General features: G+C 40.5%; 1 protein-coding gene across 4 annotated transcripts in view; it reads right to left on the bottom strand.

The window, feature by feature from the left end:
- The window catches only part of Cnc (NFE2 like bZIP transcription factor cap-n-collar), a 99729-nt gene that overhangs the window by 3070 nt on the left and 79636 nt on the right, over positions 1–17023 (bottom strand). For 3 of the 4 annotated variants that reach the window (XM_071700217.1, XM_071700219.1, XM_071700220.1), the window contains exons 8-12: positions 1297–1585; positions 980–1128; positions 719–895; positions 511–609; positions 34–398 (exon numbers count right to left, since the gene is read on the bottom strand). In XM_071700217.1, the coding sequence (XP_071556318.1) occupies positions 34–398; positions 511–609; positions 719–895; positions 980–1128; positions 1297–1585 (1079 nt within the window). The remainder of the gene's footprint in view (positions 1–33; positions 399–510; positions 610–718; positions 896–979; positions 1129–1296; positions 1586–17023) is intronic. The other variant, XM_071700218.1, reaches the window with a different exon arrangement.

The raw sequence follows: 17023 nt of genomic DNA, 5'->3' as shown, positions 1-17023 counted from the left end.
TGCAATGGAAATGAGATTATTAGTAATACTGACCTGAAAAACATGACGGTAAAGTTGGCTAAATTTGTCTTTCACCCGCTGTCTCTCGATGAGCATAAACTCGCGCTCGCGGATGAGCCTCAACTTACGATCTCGCATCTCTTTCACTTCATCAGCTAGACTTATGATTTGATCCAATTTGCGTTTACGGCAATTCTGTGCGGCAACCTTGTTTTTGCCTCGTCTCCTAATATCGCGTATTAAAGATAGTTGGGCTTCGCTGAGATCATATTTACTAAGACGTTCGTTAAACTCGTCCATGGGAAGGTTGATGATGTCATTGACTACAATCGGTACATTCAATGCTCTTGCTCTCTTCTCATCTCTTGTTAGATGCTCCTCTGCTTCGTTTTTGCGGACTGAAATTTATATTTTACATAGATAAAAATTTAATATTGATAATCTCAGGAAATTGAACAATCGAAAAAAGTGATTTGAACAAATGATGAAAAATATTAGAAAGATAGTTACCTTTCTTGTCACGGGAAATGGGACGTTGAAGAGATCCTGAGCTCTCAGCGGGCAAATGATAGGTGTGATTGTGATGAACATGTTCTATTACAGATCGTCCTGAAAATAAAAAGAAATCAGAAATTTGTATTTACATAAAATTATTCATTTATTCAAGAGGATATCTTTACTGTATTAAATAAATCTACATAAAAAATTTTTTTCTTACCGGATTGATGACGGCTGAAATCCACGCTGCAGCTATATTTCATTTCTGGCTGCGGCCCGGCCGCACCTTCGATTGGTCCAGAATATGTATTTCCCGGTGCGCCCGCACCAACTGTATGAGTATCATAATCATATTTCATCGGAGTGGTCGGATGTGCGGTAGCCCCTAAAGGTGAGCCTAGTTTGAAAGTTGTTTAACGATTAAACCTATATCATAGCGACTTGAAAAACTGCAATCATAAGGTTACTTCTAAATACTAACAAGTGCCTTGTTCCTGGAAATATCGCTTGGCGAACATTTGGTGTTTCTTCTGTGCGACTGGTGGTACCGCTCGTTCTGCTTGGCATCTCGGCGAGCCGGCGTTTCTCGCGGACACTGAGTAGTTGCAGTCGTATGGCATACGATATTTGCTGCAATACAATTAAAAGATTATTGATAAACGTTGCAGAGTATACTACACATTAGATTTTTCTCATTTACAATCGTGAAATCTTGAAAACGAAACAAACCAAAATTATTCCGTAACTTGAAGATAATCCGATCCATGTCACGAATGACGCAATTGTGATATTAATTACCTTGCGTAATCCATGGTGTAATGGGAGTCGGCCTGAGTATGGCTGGAATTGGATCCAGTTTCCATCCATTCGCCGTCCGATAGAGATGGTACGCGCTCGCTACCCATACTACTGACAGCGCTATCACTTGAAGCATCCATCCTTTCATCGGCTACACCAGGTAGAGTCGTAACACCCGTGGCCGTCGAAGTTGTGCCGCCAGTTGTCGGGACACCCGGCAAGGCCGCTGCACCGGTGGGTCCGGATGCATTGTTGCTACCATTGTCCAACATGCGCATGGTGTACATGCCTGAAACACAATAGAAATATAATAAATTAGAGAATTCTGTCATATATAATTATTTTCTACAAATAACGCGAGAAAAATTAAAAGCATGTTTCAAAAATTTATTTCGGTAACATTGTTTATATTAGTTTATATTAATTAACATGGTGCCTTCGAGATGCTATGCGAGTATTTAAGTCCTGATATAATCACTTCTTATCTCCACACGAGCGCAGCTTTGTGTTTACAATCCTAAAAGAATGCCGAAGTAGGTCGTTGTCTACATTTCGCGTGAAAATTCTTCGGAGACGTAATGTTCTTTCGCAAACATTGTGTTTGCGCCAAGTTTAACGTGACTACAAAAAGCATTTACAGACGAACGAATACAATTTCTGATATGTCGGTATTCGGGCCTTTCGATAGCAAACACTTCTTCGCAAACATGACATTTGCTACAACCGGTTTTTGCACGGACGACTATTTACAACATGCACAAGTTTTATGACTGTACCAGTAGTACACTATCTGCGGAATATTCTTCATTTAATGTAAGAATAAGAAAACGTAAAACTTATTGCTTATTGTTAGTAGATTGTCTCACTATTGATCAGAAAAAAAAACATTTTTTAATATGATTCATATATTTTGTGTTTACTTTGTACCAATTTCATTACTTTGATATACATATAAAAAAGGTTATATATATAAATTTATTATTAGAGTATATATATATTTGAAAAGGTTTTACGTGTCTTAAGGGAGTTTAATGACTCAAGATAATAAAAAATATATCATTAATCAAACATGCCTATTAATATCAATCGAATTTAAAGTCCACACCGATTGTGAGATAAAATTGACAAGAAAAAGGCGCGCAAACATAAAGAAGATACATTGGCACATAAATCCCGTTATCAGTAGATTATCATTATTGCAAACAATATTGCACTAGTTGCAAGAAATAAAGTTACTGCAAGCTCTTCACTGACCATGAACAGTTATTTTGAAAGAGACGATCGATTTGTTTCGTTATGTAGATAAATAAAGTCCTATCACTTTTGTTGATAAAATACTAACTGATATGTGTATAATAAAGTTTTATCAGTTTCATATACGATTATTTTCATAAACTATTGAGGTAGAGTTAAAGTGATATATGTCATCTTTCTCAACAATTGAAAACTGTTACTTTCCGAATATAACTGTCAGATGTTAAGAAGAATATCCTAAATATCTTCATTTACCAAGCTTTAATTCTCTTATTAAACTGCATAGTATTTACGCGGATATCCTTATGGAAATACTGTTTTCATAAAACACAAAACTGATAATTGCGTGAATGGCCACTCTAAATTTATCTTATTTTCTTCGTAAACAAGCTAAGCTTCGTTTGTAATTCAGTCCAATTCGATGTTATCTGCAAGACTGTTATCATTCACAGTACGGTTATGAATAAATTAAATTTTTCCACAGTCGTCCGTCAATTAGCATTAGGGAAAGAACTTTTTTATGTCAGAAAATATTTGCACTTAATTGCCACGTTTTTATATTAACAGCGCATGATTTTTATACGGTTCATAATAAAGACGAGGTCATCCGAGAAATTCTTCATTTTCTCATATTAGTACACGTGCGCCTTCTTAAAACGACACAAAATACGCGTCTAAGGTACAATGCGACTGATACAACGTTCTCAGAAGCAGACAACGTGACCGAGTATCATCGAACTGTACGTGACTAGTTCCAGGTTTAAGTTGTTATTATCAACTAGTTGCGAGAAAGGAAATGCGCCGCATTCTTTTTAGCTCCTTCGCATTGCATGGTTAATCCTGTATTAATCTTCTATTTGGCTTATATCAGTTTTGAGATATTTATATTAACAAATAAAAATATAGGCGCTTGAAATTTTACGTTATCTTAAGCACGAGATATATTATATGTAAAATATCAGAAAAATTTAAAGATCTCTTCACTTTTATTTTATCATGTTTTAATAATTTAAGACAGATATGATATTCTAATCGACCCAGTAAAACTTTGTATCATGAGTGTAAAAAATATGCTATAAAATATGCTATCTGTCATTGATCACCAAATATTACATTCGATAGATCGTCCTTATCGCACTTTCATACGCGATAGATGTTAGCAAGAGATATCACTCTCATTTCCGTCTTTTGTAAATAAGGCGATAAGAGTGAGCTTCCTAGAATATATATTCGCGCAATAATTGTGAATTTTATCGGTCTTTATAATTTTCTTTCTTCCATTTCTCAATTTAGTTTAATTGTACATTTTTAGATTTTGTTATAAACAATACTACAGTTATTAGCACCGTATATATTCGCGTATTTTTATAAATTAGTGTTATATTTAAGATTATATACTCTTATCACGCAGAGGATGCTCTTTAAAGAAGATAATTCTGCCTATAAAAAACGTTATATTTCATTTTAGTACCCATGTTCTTAACAACGTTCCGTTAAATTATACAATAATAGCTCAGGAGTCAATTTGTGACTAGCGCGAATATGCATCGGCCAAATTATCATGACTCAGCACGGTACAGAACGATACTGTTATCACGTCGTCAAGCGTTCTCAAGGATCAGCCGCGCATTTGATTCGACGACGCTGCGCCGCGTTACGTAACGCTTGTTTTTATTCAAACTAAACTCATTAGACCCTCATTCTAATTTCATTATTCCCAAGATGATTTCATTAGCGGTGCGTGCGAGCCAATAGAGTTGTCATATAGGTCGGCATATCGCCGACCGATGACGCAGATCGTATGATCGGGCAATGTAAATACATATTTATATCATGTGCTATCTTTCTCATAAGGCAACCCGATTGAGGAGACGCTATCCACATTTTTCTGATTTCCTGGTCGCGCGAGTCAGGGTCGATAAACATGCAACACGATCGCGACACGGAAATTCGAGTGACACTGCAATTTTCACGCTTTATTTCTACTGGCCGGTTATTGAGTGAACGTTACGTCGCGGCGTCGTGGGAGTCGTGGGACAGATAAGCGGTAGGGAAATACGTGAAATGCTCTTCGAAAGTCGCATTATCGCCGATATCGTCTCTTTTTTTCCAAGAGTCCCCTTATCACAGATACATTTGGTATTTTATAATATTCCGGCAACTGTGGAAGATTTATAACGTATAACATTTAAAAAAAAAACAAATAAATGGCTTCAGCACGAGTTTTCAAATGAAATACAACAACAAGAAGTCACGAGCGTCGTAAGGAGTTAAAACGCAGCGTGAAGGAAAATTACCTACTTGGAATATATACGATAACTCCCATCGTCGCCATTCAAGCTCATCGAAGAGCTAGACGGTTTCGCGAAGAGTCTCTCGATTTAATCTTCCTCGGCCTTACAGCGTTGAAATAATTACGCTCACGTTGCTCCGATTCTCGTCTAACGTTAGAGGAGCATTCATCAGGAAAGCGAAGTGTCTTTATCGTGTAAAACTGTTTCTCGCGAACTCTACAAGTCCGGGATCTTCGTTAGCTTGACGAAGTTCCGATGAGACGAACGCCGTGGACGAGATCGAGGAGCTCTGCTCCTTAGAGTCCGCGAAGTGTTTAGCACCTCCGCTGTACCAGATGTTCCTTTCTCTCTTTCACAATAGTTGCCGAAGGTACTTGGGCTCTACCTCTCGCGCTAGCGCATATTAATTATGGCCAGCTAATGGAAGCTAACATGCTCGTCGCGTCTCTTGACTAACAAAATCAACACTCCTAAGGTCCTCGCAGCGCAACCCGCGACCACACTTTCCTCCGGCGGGAACTACCGTCGTATACGCGCTATCACTCACGAGATGAAGTGACTAAAGATAGAAGACTGTCTCGTAGGAAAAAAAAAACTCCAACGATGTTGTTACGTCGCGTGCGTATTTCAAAAACGGCGAAAAAAAAAACTTTGCGTTAATTCACGTCAGAAGCGTGACATATAATCGAGCGGCGATGCGGCAACGCGAGCGCCGAATCTACGACTGACAATAACACTATCGAACATTACGTTTTCGCGATAACACATCCAAACTCCGAAACTTCCCGCGGACTGCGTCAGATCACGGAGAGCATCTGTTGATAGGAACCTTATCGCGTGCTCGATGTGTTTGCGATTTCGGGGCCGCCGCGCGCTGGTGACGAGCGGAAAATCCGGAGTAATCGCGAGAGAGAAATACGCCGGTGACCGGTAATCACACTCCGAATCCACTTCACCGAGTTTCTCGCTCGCTCTCGGCACGCCTTATTGCATTCGTGATCAGCGTACGTGCGAACGTCACGTAACGTCGCGGGCGGCGTGGAAAATGCACGCGGCGAGCACGACGTCGTTCGTACGAGGCGTCGTTAAGTATTCGTCGTGCAGATAAGAGCCGAGCCACCGCGGCAACTTTTTCGTGGCCGGATCGGTTCCGGCGAGGGAAGCGGGGAGCATGCACGCGACGACGACGACGACGACGACGACGGCTCCGTTCGGCCTGACAGCCACGCTGGCCGCGTAAACATAACTAGGTACTCGCGGCGCGGATCCGCGAGTCTGACCCTGCACGGGGCGTAACCACTCGTTCGGAGAGGCTGGCGACTAGCGTCACTTTTCACTGCGGCATTGGACGGCGCCCGGCCACGCGGTGGGAGCACCGTTGCTGACTGCGCACTATAATTATAGTATACGTATTATAATTTCGTCGCGCCGCGTATACTATACGGGCCGCGCGCGGTTTCATGAATCATTAGCGCGCTCGAAATCGGTATTGTTATCGGGCGCGTTTTTAGCGTGACGAAAGATCGATTCGGCGATCATCGCGTTCATCATCGATCCGTCACCGATCATTGATCATAGATTTCCCTGGAATTCATTTATTTCGCTTTGTCCTCTCGTAATATCGAGCTCACTCAATTGTTCTTGAGTGGTTTTTTTTTTAAACCAACTCAACATGTGATGTATTTTTTTTTTGTTTATTATACAAGAGTCTCAAACTGCCAGTGATCTTAGCAGGGTTACGTAACACATAATTTTTATGCATGTAAAGCGTATATAGTATTTCTATGCGGAATGCGATAATCAATCATTCGCAGCATTTAATAGATAAAGATAAGAAAAGAATAATAACAATATATCTTTAGATCTTTAGATTCACAAAATCGATGCTATGATCAGCGATACGATCGAGTCCTTCTTTTTTTTTTATCAGCAAATTGGCAAGTCTGAAAATGGCCACTCCTATAAACGAGCAGCACCTGATAAACAAATATGAACATGCATGTGCATTCGCGCGATATGCAGCGCAGCGCGATATAATTGCCGATTCATTACCTACCTCAAAAACTAAAATATGCACCGTCATCCTTTAAACTTGTTAATTCCAAGGCTACTTGCATTCGGCCACCGGATTTATTATTTAAATTATTTATTTATTTAAACCTCGCTTTAAACTTATTAACAAACTCGTTCTCTGATGAATAAAACTGCCAGGGATATTTTAAGGAATATTTTAATCCTCATTATCACGGAATTATTTGTATGAGAATGTAAATTAGTTAAATATAATACGATACTCGCGTATCATATAGCTATTATTAAATCGTTCTGCGAGAATAAATGCCAATAAATTAACATTATTATGTAGTATTATTGCACGATGCAAATACAATGATTAGATTGCGGTCGTCTCTCTGGTCTCGAGGTTGTAAATCCCGTAAGCTAGGAAGCGACATTACAATGACATGAGGCAATGCCATTTCGCAAAGTTTTACATACAAAGTCCGCAGCGTGCGGAGCGCGCGCATATTAATATTTTCTCAGAAAGAAGGGACCGCATTCATTTCGACATACTTGTCAATTCGATTATATGCGACTGCACAATAACCGACGGCGAAAGAATGCGCCGTGTCTCGGCGCGGTGCCGATACCTATCGGCGCTTTATTTAGTAGGTATTATTAACGTATGTATGTATAATACGCGCGAATGTAACGTGAGAGAGTTCGGCGCGATAATCGCGTCGACGTAAGAGCCCCGGAGGGAACGTAACTGCATAAGTATGCAGGCGGCGGTCATTTGTACTTTCACCGTCCGTCGTGGGTGTAAAATCGCGATGTTGTTTCGCGTGTGCACGTGTGTAATTATATCTCGCCGTGTTGCGCGACGAATGGGTGGAGCGCGTAAAACCTCCGCCGCGCGTTAATAATCCTTATAGGCCGAGAGACGTTTGGCTCGTAATGCAAAATTAAGATATTAATTGGAATCATTCGATAACGATCATTCGATAATTATCTGCTCGTAAGCGTAATAGCCGCTATACATGCATGATGCATGAGTAACGCGCGAGTGCGTTTCATTCCGAAAGTGTGAGTGCGACACTTACACGGACCGTTCCCACAAATTGTTAAGTTAAAGTCAAGCAACATTTAATTGATTTCTTTACTTTTTAAAGATAGAGGATTACTTGAACAGCGGATTATTTCAATTAACGCTTGCGTGATTCTTTCTATTTGTACGTAAGAAGCAAAGCTACGCGACTTACAATCCGCGATGCGATTATAAGCTAATGTCTCTAGCAAGTTTTCACAACTGAACTTAAATCGATACAATAAATTAATCTATCTATAATTAATACTTTCAAGTAGCGATCAAGATAGCAGCACTTTGTTTTTTCGCATCTCAAGATTAATATTTATTGCAACTTCATTATTTTTAATGATACTTGTCACAAAAAGAATGTATCACTTTGTCAAGGACTAAAATTACTCGCCATTGAAAAGAGGCATATCTTTTTATTCCAGAGCGATTCGCAAAAATTGCCGACCTTACCGTGCAAACTGTGATGTAAGGATACTCTAAAGAAATTACGTTTCGCGTGGTAGAGCGGAAAATTTATCTAGATCTTAGTATCTTCGCGCGCGAACTGATGGATAGCTAAGTAGACGAATTCATGCGGAACATTTCGAGCCTGAAGAAATCGCGGAGGTTTTTCTTTTTTATCCTTTTTCTTTAACAACAACGCACGCGACGACGACTTCTGAAGCGCGCATCGGGCATCTCGGACAGTATTTTTCAGAAGTTAATCGAAGAACTAGTAAAAGAGCCTTTTAAGTCATCGAGGCCGCGTGACTAAGCGCGTTTCAAATATGGACGCGATATCTGTTCGCCAACCTCAACGAGTGATAATAAAGAACATGCGGTCGTGCACGAAACTATATATAACCGTGTGCGGTTTCCGAGTTGTGTCGGAGTGCCGAGACGTAATGTTTTTATCGAGGACTCTGTTTTGGGAAAAGCGCGCTTCTTATACCTCTGAATAGATAATCGCATGTCGAGAAATAAAATGAGAGAAATAATGAACAGTTATCTTAGTTTCGATCTCAATTTGGAAAAAGGCATTATCTTAAATATTAATAAACATCAAATAAATGAATAAACATGAATAATTGTACCGCTTCTGTATCAATAATGCCGGTCCATTCTGTCAGCAACACATTACGCGAAAAACATTCCTGGTTAATTCCACTCCTATATAGTTAAATTGCACGCGTTTCTTAGAATCATGCAAATAGAACATACGGGAAAAAAAGTCTCGCTCTCGCCCGGAGCGGTAACTACTTCCAGCGACCTGAAATTACTCGATACGTAATCAATTGAAATATTGTGGGTAGAGAACATCTGCGTGACGTACGCGGTGGAATGAAGCAGCAGCTCCGACACTTAATATGACGGATAGAGTCAATATTTGAAAGTTTACGTCGAATATTCGATTACGAGGCACGCACATGTGCATACGGTATACATTTATATGTATATGTGCAAAGACAAAACAATGTTATGAAAGTAGCATAGTGAAGCATCTCCGCGTGATGGAGCATCGTTCTCGAAGATGTCCGATAATCGTCCGCGACTCGAACAGCCGAGTGACGGATTAGCGGTTTTATTCGTCACAAACGTGACTCGAAGCCGAGGAGCAGCGTGCTTTGAGTTATCGTATTGTATAAAGAAATGTCCCCGCAATATCATCGACAGTGATAAAGTGATTCGTTTGCAAAGTCGCTAAGGAGATCGTGGTCAGTTGCTTTTTCCTGCAATCTCTGGTCGTTTACGTGAATGAGATGATCTCATGCTTCTATATACGATGATCAATTATTCTGCATTTAAGTTTCTGCAGGTATAAAATTCTCATTTATGTGAAAAACATGTACTAAATTATACTATTTACAAAATACTGCCTCAATATATAAAAGGAACTTTTCAGAAGTTTCTTTAAGCTCACTTCAATCTTCTAGATATAATTTACTACATCTTTCTAAATATTTTAAATGAAATAAATCTCTGGCCACACACACTGTGCATATGTGTGTTCTTTCACTTCGTTTTATAAATAAGAATATAAATATGTATATCTATCGTTAAAAAAATTGAATAATTTTATTATTTGAAGATATTTTTTATTACGTTATATATTTTATTATGTTATTGTTATAATAAAAATTATTTTCTCGTATCATCTTGCGCCATTATAGACCCCAAATTAGCATCATATGCGTAATTTTATACGGTCTCAGTCGTCATCCGTCTTGCTTGACGCAGTAATCAAAAAATATTCGACGTTCAATCAGATCCAAGGACGATACGCGACGCAGCGCAACATTGTTGCGACGACGTATACCACTTCCGAATTCCGGGGGCGATTTCATACGACAGCAAATAAACGCGAGCCGAGCCGAGCGAGCAAGTGACAGCAGGCAGGTAAGCGGATTTGCAGAACCGCGCGCCGTCCGTCGCAAACCCGTGTGCTACAAAGAAGCTTTGCAAAAATCACGGGCGGTAGCGACTCGCAAGCCGGTTGCGAGAGCAGTACCCTCGGTCAGGGTCGGCGAGTGTAAGCGAGCACGAAGGTAGATCAACGTCGGTGTCCGGCTCATGTGTCGCCGGTTCTAAAAGCCGGCGATAAGCGCGGTGTTAGCGCGTCGCGCTATCCCGTCATTGTCGTCGTCGTCGTCGGCGTCGTCATCGTCGGGGAAACCGCGATTATCGGAGCGTAGGAATACATATCTATCTATGATAATGCGTGACACGGTAAATGTCAGTTCTGCGATGCGTTCCCACTCGGCGATTCTAAACTCGAGCAACGAAAACCCATAACGGAAATAACCGTAACACACAACGACGCGATAAGCCGATATTCAAATCAGACACGATTGGAGTGTAAGCGCGCGAAATGGTGCAAGTAAATCGACCAGGCAAATGGAATTTAAACGGGTGCGTATATCGGATCGCCCACCGGAGAACCGACGGACTCGAAAATCCCCCTGAAGCCGGTTCCGAACGACTCGTTTGCTCGCTCGCTCGCTCGCCAAGCAAACTCCGAGTCACAAGAGCGGGTCAATGGGATAATGTAACGAATAACGATTAATGTAGACGGAGAGATATATCACGTTCTTACTTAAAGAGCCGAGCAATATCGTGGACAAATCATTTTTTTTTTCACACAACGACAGCATTACGTAAATCATAGCACATTGCCTCTTGTTAACAATAAGTTCTCAGTTAAAAGTGAAAATCAGATTAATTGTCACGATTATTTTAAAATATTATTAATGTCACACGCCTTTTTTACTCGCATTTTTTGTTATATGAAATATAGCGCGAAAATCCCTTACATAAGTGCAAACATTTGGCATAAATAAATCATTCAGAGGCTGCTTTTTTTTACGGCGGCTCGCTGCTCGAATCTCATGCCGAGGTAGGCGAATTCTTGAACGCGCGATTTCACAGCTGTAATGTGAGTAGAGCTGCAAGTTCTATTGCAAGATAACGCCGCGCACAAAGCGCAACGTTGCAATGTCTCTCCCTCGATTCATCGAGCATACCGAAAGGTTTTTTTTATGTAATTGACTGCCAAAAAATATTTAAGTTATGAACACCTTGCGTTTTATCACGTTACATTGTCGTTAAGTAATAACAAAAATTACCTGCGGCGTCGTTAAATGATGAGCTGAAGTATTTCCAAATTACTTTTTTTTACATTGCTTTTAATTCTAGAGAGATAGTTTTTGAGATTTTCTCATTTTATTATTACATTGACATCAATGTGTGCTCTTTAACGTAAATTGTATTAATTATTTTCGACTAGACTTCTTCATTAAAAATGAAAAAGACGAGAGAAGCAATTGCGAATACATAACTTTTAAAGGTAATTGAAGATTGTATCTGTTTATTGCCATTATTATACCCATTGCTATTATTATAGACTCTGGAAAAATATTATTAACCGAGGTTAAGTACTGGATGTTGAAATGATATTAACGCGTTTCGATTTGGACGCGATAATCAAGTCGCAATTTGTTACCAATACATTCTCTAATCGCGCCTACGCGATGCGCGCGAATCGATAGCGCGGCCGAGATCGCCGAGATGTCAACCTGCAAGAAGACAAAGATCGAAACGCATCGTCGCGCGTCGGCGCTCTTCTGGTGAATCAATTTCGTTCTATTATTACGTTACGATCGGGGTGACGAGATGCAGCAGCGAAAGAAGGGAGATGACTCACTTTACCGGATACGTACGTGTGCGGCATACACGCGCGCGTGTGCGCGCGCACGTGCGCGTTCTCGGTTCCGCGCTCGCGAAGAGATGAAGGCGAGAGCGGTCGCGCAGTTGCAAGTTGCAACGATCACTGCCTGCAATCGCCGCTCCTCTCTCCTTCATTACTCATCGCCTAAGTGAATGATGCAAATCATGTTCCGGGCAAACAGTCGCGCGTTTACATGCACGCGCGCGCGAGAGAGAGAAAGAGAGACTTGGTGCGCGTTTACGTTAAACGCGTATGCGTTTCTCTTTTTCCTCGCGTTGGCGTAGAACAGCGGTTCCCAATCCGTCTCGACTCGCGAATTCTTTCATACGTAATACATTGCGAGCAGTGAAATCAATTCCGTACAAAAAATGAGATGAATCTAGCTTCTTAAAAAGCTTGCTAACTTGCTAAAGTGCCCACCGCTTGATTTTATTCCTCTCATGGAAATCTCATGGAAATTTATGTTTCAAAACAAGATTTACGTTGTTTCTTTCGCGTAAGCAATTCATCAATTATTATTGTGAAGTATAAATTAAAGTGGATAGGCCGATACCGAGTATCTCCACTGCAAAATGTTTGACGCACAAGTTGGGAATCGCTGATATAAGAGACTTGCATAACACGCATCGTAACTGTCTCTCTGGATCAGCTGACGCGTATAATCGTTTCGATGAAGTACCATCGTCTTTTCCTTCTCGCTCGCTTATACACGACGCGTATGTAATTAAACGCGACTGCAGCCAATATTTGAGAAACGGCAGTCGACAGTGTGCTATACACGGACTGTGCCAGAGCACTATCGTGTTATTTATCTTTTACTTTTCATTCTCCGACTGGCCTTGGGCATATTTCTTAGTTTCACAGTTCTATACAGGATAGCTAAAAAATCCGAGTTGTCATGACACTCATGAAAATATAAAAAATTGTATAAAATTAACACGCTTTGTTGCTACATTTTGCTTAGGTCTTAAATTTTGTTTGACCGTCTCCCCAAAGTCGAGTCGCATAATAAATTTTTCATCTGTCAATAAGTACACGAGTCATCGTACTGCATGCCTCAAAATTGTTTATAAGGCGGGCCTGTTTATAATCCGCCGATAAGCCAAACAAGGTCTCGATAATAAACAGTCTTACCATTGACATGATTGAGTGCCGTGGAGATATCCAGACCCATTCTTCGAATTAGTGGAGCAATAGAATCACACATTTGAAATTTAACGTGCGATTATAAAATCGCTCTCAAGGATTCACAGATCTTCTATTGTTTTATCATTATAGCATCCCCGAATATATTAACAATGCACACATATGGTGATCAGATATTTCGCTTTCAGACAACAAGCATCTTGTGTTTTTCTACGACGCGAGGTGACTCAAACTGTATTAGCGTTCTTTTTCGCAATTTAAAAATCTGATCACCATACGCTACACGTGGTCGTGTCGCGCGCATATGGAAGACGCGTGGATTTAACGTCGGTCGGTCGCGATATTGCTTCCAAAGTTGCCGATTCATGCGCCATGAATATTTACAAACAGCGGCACACGTTCTTCTTCGTTTCGTAGCACGAACTTTGTTTTTCTCGCATAATGTTAATCCGTTTAATTTTAATCGTATACGTTCACGAGCCGTTCACGCCTACGAGGGCAATACAGCGAATAGTTGCATTATTTTCCGAAGGCGCGGCCTCACCGAATGCTAACTGTCCGCAAATGACACGTAAAATTACACACTCCGCAGGTTTTTGTCACCGTGCCGAAAAGATCCCGGTGCTCGTTCGTTCGAGCGGAGAGGTGCGCAAATGCGGCCCGTGTGATCCCCGATCCGGTGATTGCGATTAGTCATAGTATATAAGGTGTTCTAAAGATTTCGAATTTTTTCTCAAAGCTCGAAACTCGAAACGTAGGCTGCGTCCCGATTGAGGTTCACTGCAAGTATTGAAAATCTATAGTTTACGTAACGTACACTATAGCTTTTCAGTATACCGACAGTGAATATCGGAACGCAGCCGTAGTGAGACAAATTAATCTACTCGGTGTTAAAATGCAAATAGTCTTTTCAACAAAAAGGAAGCAGTTGTACAGAAGGATGAATTGCGTTTCTGGAATCACAATTCGAAATCGTATCGCGATTTTGTTATGTAAAAGACATGTCAATCTTATTTTCGATACGTTCTATTGTTCATTCGCGCAAATATTCCAAGAAAAACATGCAACTCGAAGGTCGTAAAATTTATTGCATTCACAGTCGAAGCGGTCACGTGGTTCATACTGCACACGATCCGGGAGACGCACGGAACGTTGGAGGCGTTTAAAATAGCGATAAATCATGTCAAAATGGAAATCATACTTTGCGCGGGCAACACACCACTTCTGTCATCCGTCGTATTTCGCCGTTATCCGTCACGATCCGTCGCGCATTTTTTTCCGAACAAAACGCGAACGAACACGCTCGTTCTGGTTCCGAATTCCGTATTCCGAGCGGATCGAGTATCCAATATTCGGCGTGCCTGTCCGCGCCCGGCGGTCTAAAACGAATTGCGTGGGCTATGCACTGCTGATTGGAAATTCCACAATTCCCGCGGACGTATCCGTTCGCTTGACCCGCGATCGCGGTTTTCGCAACGCGTGGCCCTTTTCCGCGTAAAACGCGTGCGGGAAATCGCAGGATGTGGCGTGTCTTCGAGAGCGTTTGGCGAGCGAGCTGCAAGATAGAGACGCTCGAATCCGTCGAATCCGTCGTTTAATCCGTCGTTTAATCACCATCGGATAAAGCTTAAGTCTATCACGCGTCCTTTTTTTCGCATGCAATACGAAATGATATGTTGACGAGCGATCGCGTGACAATTGAATCGCAAATTAAGACGAATAAATTAGAAACAAAGGTAATTTGTAATATTCCTTATCCCCGGCTTGTCGAATATACCGATGTGCAATGTAGGGACGCGCGAGTCACGTGTCGCGCCACTCTACCATTTGAAACGCTTCCTATCGTCGAGGATGTGTCGCGACGACGACGACGACGAGGACGATAATAATCGGACACCGCGTTCCCGAACAGGCGCGATGTCGCGCGCGTGTCGCGAAACTTCGGGCGACGGCACGTTACTGGAAACTGGGCCCCTATATCGTTCCGCGCGGCGACGATACGTTTCTCTTCTTCCTCTCTTTCCTTTACTCGCGCCTCGAGCCCCGAGACACCTACACTTGGGTATCTCAACGCGTGCGTTGGACGGGTGTGCGTATCACCCGCACACACGCTTACGTATGCATCCTCGTGGCGAATGCGACGACGTAAGTCTGATAACGGCGGGAATAACGATTGCGGCTCGTTCGTACTCTGATGATGATGCGGCTCAGACCGTCCGCCGCGATTATCCACTTTTTTTCATTTCGTTATCCGCGTCGAAGGACGCAGAGCTTTCGATACGATTGTCGCCGAGGAGGCTTCAAATGATGATTGCCAATACATTGTCGATATTGACGATCTATTGACAATAAATAAGTCTATAAAATTGATCTAGAGTAGGAAGGTCAGGAGATGTAGAACGATTGAAACGAATAAGTATGAGATAATTATCGGACACAGAGGGCCGTTGTTGTAATAACAACAAGCGGCACTCGTTTAAAGAACGGTTCATGGATTTCACTGACACGAGGGCATTGCCACAGGAAGGAAAAATGATGAAGCGCCTCTTACAAGTTTGACTGCCATTGTATGGAAATGTGAGAAATCGGTGTCGCGGTAATTGCATCATTTTCAACATATGCAACATTAAATTTTACATACGCCAGTGAATTCAATATGAAAATGTCTATTATGTATTTATTACATACGCTCGATACATAAAACGTTACTATCTTCTAACGAGTAACAAAGTTTTCAGATATTAATTCAGATATGTGTCAATGTTTCTTCTCGTAAAAGATGCGAGTTAAATCGAGAAATTTATTAAAATATATTAAGAAAACGATACAACAAAAAAAAAAGATTAAAATAAAGATTTAAAAAGTTACAATAATTATAAGCTATTTAAACAATGGCTTTCATGGATATATCAATATTAAATTTAGCACGTATTATGGATAACAAATAGATTCTAGAAAGAAAGAGAGAGAGAGATCTGTATTATATATTTACGTGAAATTTAAAAGCACATTTTAAATACGTAATACGGACAGTTTTCCATATTGCCGGTTTGATCTTTATCGCGTTTATATTCGTGTCATGAACAAAGGTGCTTTGAGAATAACACGAAACTCAACGCGATACGGAATGACTCAGCGTTTATAGATTAGTGTCAGTTGCGCGTGTGCGATAGGAAATTTTATTCTTTTACAGCGCGAAGTTAAAACGATCATGACAAAAAAATATTCGCACTGTCTTTATTTGTACATTAAAATAATACGAATTACAATACAGATTGTCCAGATTAGTGGAGTCTTAAAATAGCGTATATCATGTAACAAATTAATGTTTTGTATAAATATACATATTTGTAAAATTAAAGGAAAAAACAATAAATAATAATTATAAATAATAATAATAATAATGTTACCGGAATACTGTTAAAAACAAAATTTTTAGAAAGATCAGATTTTCATGATTTTTTTCTTTAAGTTCTTTTGTTCTTTATTTTAGTTTTTTCTTTCCCATCTCTTTCTTTACTGAGAAATTCAGAAAATCGTGCTTCCGCGAATGCATTATGTAAACACCTACATATGAAGACTAAAAAGTAATATTATCTCTCGACTATATCGCGTAAACACACAATCTCTTAGTGAAGAAAACGTGTTCTGCTTTGTGTCACTTTTTTTTCTCTCAATTGTATAATGCTATACGATTTCGTTTGCGTCTTTTATAATACCGACTGTGTTGAC

The sequence above is a fragment of the Temnothorax nylanderi genome, unplaced genomic scaffold (genome assembly GCF_030848795.1).
Source record: "Temnothorax nylanderi isolate EJ_2023f unplaced genomic scaffold, tnyl_v1.0 TNYL_tig0021_pilon, whole genome shotgun sequence".
Taxonomy (NCBI): Eukaryota; Metazoa; Arthropoda; class Insecta; order Hymenoptera; family Formicidae; genus Temnothorax; species Temnothorax nylanderi.
The sequence above is the reverse complement of the archived record's forward strand: the minus strand, read 5'-3'. Positions and strand labels throughout refer to the sequence as shown.